We start from the raw sequence: 6,007 nt of genomic DNA on the forward strand, positions 1-6,007 counted from the left end.
GAAACCCTTGACTGGATAGATTGAGCAACGTTAGGGGTGTGTTCAGTAGGGCACGCCCTAGCAAAACAATTTGCGAAGCAACACAAAATCACTATTGGACAAGTTCAGGTATGACCTCCGCGTTTCACTCTGTTTCAAGACGTTCTGTCTCTGCTGAAAATGACCGAGGCGCAAGACTAGAGGCTTGGCTCTCTTGTTTGTTTTGAGCGAGAATCTCAACTCGCAGATGCTCAAGACAGGTTTCAGTCACACTCCCCGCTTGAATTTCACAATCCAGCCCCCTCCGTGACTGCCTCCACAGTTTGACTAAGTGTTTTTACTGGAAGTCAAATCAAATCAAAATTTTTATTTGTCACATGCGCCGAATACAACAGGTGTAGACCTTACCGTGAAATGCTTACTTACAAGCCCTTAACCAACAATGCAGTTAAGAAAATATTTACTAAATAAACTAAAGTAAAAAAAAAAAAAAGAAGTAACACAATAAAATAACAATAATGAGGCTATACAGGCACCCGTGTTGAGGATCAGCGTGGCAGATGTGTTGTTGCCTACCCTTACCACCTGGGGGCAGCCCGTCAGGAAGTCCAGAATCCAGTTGCAGAGGGAGGTGTTCAGTCCCAGGGTCCTTAGCTTAGTGATGAGCTTTGTGGGCACTATGGTGTTGAACGCTGAGCTGTAGTCAATGAATAGCAGTCTCACATAGGTGCTCCTTTTTTCCAGGCGGAAAGGGCAGTGTGGAGTGCGATTAAGATTGCGTCATCTGTGGATCTGTTGGGGCGGTATGCGAATTGGAGTGGGTCTAGGGTTTCCAGGATGATGGTGTTGATGTGAGCCATGACCAGCCTTTCAAAGCACTTAATGGCTACACACGTGAGTGCTACGGGGGGGTAGTCATTTAGGCAGGTTACCTTCACTTTCTTGGGCACAGGGACTATGGTGGTCTGCTTGAAACATGTAGGTATTACAGACTCGGTCAGGGAGAGGTTGAAAATGTCAGTGAAGACACTTGCCAGTTGGTCCGCGCATGCTCTGAGTACACGTCCTGGTAATCCGTCTGGACCCGCGGCCTTGTGAATGTTGACCTGTTTAAAAGGTCTTGCTCACATCGGCTACGGAGAGCGTGATCACACTGTCGTCCGGAACAGCTGGTGCTCTCATGCATGCTTCAGTGTTGCTTGCCTTGAAGAGAGCATAAAAAAAGCATTTAGCCCGTCTTGTAGGCTTGTGTCTAATAATGTGTTTAATAGCCCTGCCACATCCGACGAGTGTCAGAGCTGGTGTAGTAGGATTCAATCTTAGTCCTGTATTGACTGCTTTGCCTGTTTGATGTTTCGTTTGAGGGCATAGCGGGATTTCTTATAAGCATCCGGATTAGTGTCCCGCTCCTTGAAAGCGGCAGCTCCAGCCTTTAGCTCAGTGCGGATGTTGCCTGTAATCCATGGCTTCTGGTTGGGGTATGTACGTACAGTCACCGTGGGGACGACATCGTCGATGCACTTATTGATGAAGCCGGTGACTGAGGTGGTATACTCCTCAATGCCATTGGATGAATCCCGGAACATATTCCAGTCTGCGCTAACAAAACAGTCCTTTAGCGTAGCATCCGCGTCATCTGGCCACTTCCGTATTGAGCGAGTCACTGGTACTTCCTGCTTTAGTTTTTGCTTGTAAGCAGAAATCAGGAGGATAGAATTATGGTCTGAATTTCCAAATGGAGGGCGAGGGAGAGCTTTGTACGGGTCTCTGTGTGTGGAGTAAAGGTGGTTTAGAGGTTTTTTTGCCTCTGGTTGCACATGCTGGTAGAAATTAGGTCAAACGGATTTAAGTTTGCCTGCATTAAAGTAATAGAGTGTGGTCCTAGTGCCAGAGTCGGTTTATGGTGGTATATAGACGGCTACGAAAAATATAGATTAAAACTCTCTTGGTAGATAGTGTGGTCTACAGCTTATCATGAGGTACTCTACCTCAGGCGGGCAATACCGCGACACTACCTTAATATTAGACATCGTGCACCAGCTGTTATTGACAAATAGACAAACACCCACACCCCTCGTCTTACCGGACTTAGCTGTTCTGTCCTGCCGATGCATGGAAAACCCAGCCAACTGTATATTATCTGTGTCGTCGTTCAGCCACGACTCAGTGAAACATAAGTTATTACAGTTTTTAATGTCCCATTGGTAGGATATTCTCAAACGGAGCTCATCCAGTTTATTCTCCAGTGATTGCACATTGGCCAATAGAACGGATGGTAGAGGCGGGTTACCCACTCGCCGACAAATTCTCACAAGGCACCCTGATCTCCGCCCCCTGTATTTCCTTTTTTTCTTCATGCGAATGACGGGGATTTGGGCCTTGTCTGGGAGCAGCATTATATCCTTCGCTTCAGACTCAATAAAGAAGAAATCTTTGTCCAGTTCGAGGTGAGTAATCGCTGTTCTGATATCCAGAAGCTCTTTTCGGTCATAAGAGATGGTAGCATCAACATTATGTACAAAATAAGTAACAAACAATGCGAAAAAAACACACAAAATAGCACAATTGGTTAGGAACCCGTAAAATGGCAGCCATCCCCTCCGGCGCCATTCTTTGTCTCAGAGTTCATTTTTTCTACTTCATTTCCTCCTTTTTTGAGCTCATTATCACGAATGAACTCTAAACCCACATTCCACATTCCTTACTTAAACTAAGAAACTCTGATTAATTGTATCCACATTTCACACACACTGACAACATCCGATACAGATTAGTACAACAATTATATTTAAAGTGAGAATTATATCTATATCTCGATCTATATAGCTCAATATGGTTAGGGACGGGGGACTGAAAGCTTACTTGAACTTAAATGCCAAAATAACAGCCCTACAGTTGCTACAAATAGCCAACCTTGTTTATTTATAAACAAATAAAGTATGTACCTTTTTGTGCATTTTTTGCATACATTTTGTGCATTTTTGCTGCAGCACCTTTAGAAACTTCTAGGCTGAATCCCATGAGTGCCCTGTCTAATGAACAAAGCTATTTAATCCCTGAAGATATTGGCTTTCCTCTACTGTCACAGTTAGGGAAATGGGTGTTTGAGGAGACACTGGCTGTGTTTATTTTCTGTTAAGTGTGGTGGAAAAACGGTGTGCTGTTTAGGGATATTTCTGAAGGGGGGGCTAAACAACAGCTTACTCTCATTCCAAGAAGATGTCATCTGGCATACAGTTAACCTAAATTTGATTCAATGAACACCCTCCAGAACAAAACATGACATCTGACGAGCAGAGGAATTCCAAAGTGGCAAAAAATGATATCCAAAGTTGATCAAATAAGCAACCATGTCTGTTCCAATTTGAGGTTGTGTGGAATGCAGTGCAACCACCAGTGACTTTTAGTTTCATTTGAAGGAATAGTGAAGAGCAGACTACCGTAATAAATAATAAATCACATTATGGAGATACTCAGCAATGTGACCTCATCATACACAACAGCCCCAACGTCTTACAGAAATCAACAATTACAAAAATCTAATATGCAAAGACTGCCACTATTGGCTCTTCACAATATTTGCACCTTCCAATAAGGCATGCATGTCCACATTGGGAGGACTATAGTGGCAGTCTTGGCTAATTAGAATTCTGTTGATGTCTGTCATCAACTGTGTGCTTGTGGTGACATGCTGTGATCACCGGGTTACTGAAAAGCTGGTCAGATAAAAATAAAAATACTGCATTAGGTTGGTCAAGAAGATAATTCAATCAAGAAGATAATTCAAAGACTTCGTGCAATACATGTGGGTCACAGTCTGTTGGTAGACAGTAAAACAGGGTTTGTTTACTAGATATAGAGTGACGTCATTGAATAGGTAATGCCAGAGCGTTCTATGGTAGCTCGAGCCTTACATCGGGGTAAAAAGAGCCCGCCATGGCATCGTATGCTGAAAGGGGACAGTCTGTGTTAAAAAATATTGTAGCTATCTCGCTACAGTGGTACTGATAATCACACACTTGGCAATAAACTAGACTGACTTCTGCTATTTGCTCTTCACCTCTCCTCGTCAAGGGTCGTGCGTGAAATGAGAGCGCCATAGAGGCTTGCTGAGGTCCGTTACTAAACTAGCTAGCTAGTTAGCTGCTAAACCTAACTAGCTAGTTAGCTGCTAAACCTAACTAGCTACTGTAACTAACTGTAGATAGCCTTCCGAGTGTGACGTGAGACCAGCTAGCTAGCTGCTTTCAGTAGAATTGTAGTTACTACTGGAGAAGTAATGCATTACCTGTCCATACACCTTTGGCACGGGTGGTTCGACTGCACTCCGCCGATTGCGATGCTGATACATTCCAGAAGCTCTGTCTTCCCTTGTATTACGTGCAGCTCGTCGCTTCGCATCGGCGCCTATTCCATGGATAAATTCTTCATTTGCGTTCACCGTAGAATACCCTCTGTCCTGCGGTAGCAAGAACCGATGGTCTCGATGAAGACGAAGGGTGGATGAAAATGTCCCAGGAGCGAAGAAAAATAACAAATATATTGTCAACCTAAGAGGGGACAGCATCTTGCCTGTCTGTCTTGTCGCCATGTTTATGTATGTTTCGTTTGGGTATTTAGAAGAGCTCTTTCGATTGGCGATTGGAGTAAGCGTAGGAGGCACCTCCATCATCCCCCTCTCCTAAGCAAAGTCTGCTGGTGGCATTGGGCAAGTTCGTTTTGCATGTCCCGGTGCGTCGGGTGGGTGGAGATTTCTTTTAAGGACCAATGGTATGTCTAATATGTATAAACTCTGGTCAACCGGGGCACCGGGCTATGGAAAATGAACTCGCCCATTGTTAGCGACTTTTTGGTATAGTGAATGAGTTTGCGTTTGTGGAAAAATATACATGATATACAACCAATGATGTATATATAAATCATTGTATACAACACTACATGTCAAATCCTTACACATGTGCTAGCCCAAAAAAATCTGAATGACGGAAATCTAAAAAATGACAAATTTCAAACGGCCCAAAATAAACGAATGAGAATTATAGGCCTACTCAAGCTCAGCCCTAGGACGCACATTGGTCCCAATCATTTCAGGGAACTGAACTCCAGTTGGTGCAGATCAAACTGTTGATGGTTTTTAAAGTTGTACATAACAGAACTTGACCCCAGTTACCTGTCTGGTTATTTTAATTTAATTAGAGACTCTCATAGCCATCACACCAGAGCCAGTGTTGCCAATATCAGTCCGCTGCGCTATAGGAGCATAGCTGGAAAAAGCTATCTTCTTAACACTGGTGCAGATTAATTTAATGGTGCACCAAACCATAAAAGCACCCCTACGCTAGGGATTTTTTAAAAATAACCCTTAATAGTTTATGGGGGAAATGCTTAAAAAACTTAAAGCAGTAGTTCCCACCCTTTTTCGGTTATTGTACCACCAACTGAATTTTGCTCTGCCCGGAGTACGACTGAAGTACCCCCTCATGTGCATTTTACCAGTAGGCCTATGGTCTCATGAGTCTTTTCAAGTACCCCCTGTGGATAGGCCAAGTACCCCTGGTTGGGAAACACTGGCTTAAAGAAAGTATAATTGTTTCAGCTAACGTTACTTGATCATCCATTTTATTCCTTATATAGTGCCCTCCCTATTTATGAGATGTATTTAAGATGAATTTTGTTTTCATCTTATAATCTTGTGTATATTTTGTTTTAATGTATTTTCGTTTTACACTTTTTTGTGTCATCTTCGATGCTTTTAATGGCCTTGTACTGTATCCACGTGTGTGGTGTATTGTGTTTAAAATTGTCACCAACAAAAAAAGCTAAGCAAAGAACACTTGAAATTGCATTCAATTTACAACTGTCTTGATAACCCAGAAAGCAAAGCTTTTCCTTGTATATGACTCACCATTATCATCATTATCTACAAGGGGAAAATAATAAATCAGAACAAGTATCTTAGGTCTCACTTCCCCCACTGGACAATAGGCAGGCATGACAAATCACACAACATAACCTATTGTACTGCAAA

At 42.9% G+C, this 6,007-nt stretch overlaps 1 protein-coding gene across 1 annotated transcript in view; it reads right to left on the minus strand.

Annotated features, from left to right (window-relative positions):
- The window catches only part of sorl1 (sortilin-related receptor, L(DLR class) A repeats containing), an 86,079-nt gene extending 81,480 nt beyond the window's left edge, over positions 1–4,599 (minus strand). Inside the window, exon 1 of the mRNA XM_084148002.1 lies at positions 4,268–4,599. Coding sequence (XP_084004128.1) covers positions 4,268–4,570 — 303 coding nt within the window. The 5' untranslated portion in view covers positions 4,571–4,599. The remainder of the gene's footprint in view (positions 1–4,267) is intronic.
- Positions 4,600–6,007: the final 1,408 nt, after the last annotated feature.

Source organism: Coregonus lavaretus, assembly GCF_964263955.1.
Source record: "Coregonus lavaretus genome assembly, chromosome: 30".
NCBI lineage: Eukaryota > Metazoa > Chordata > Actinopteri > Salmoniformes > Salmonidae > Coregonus > Coregonus lavaretus.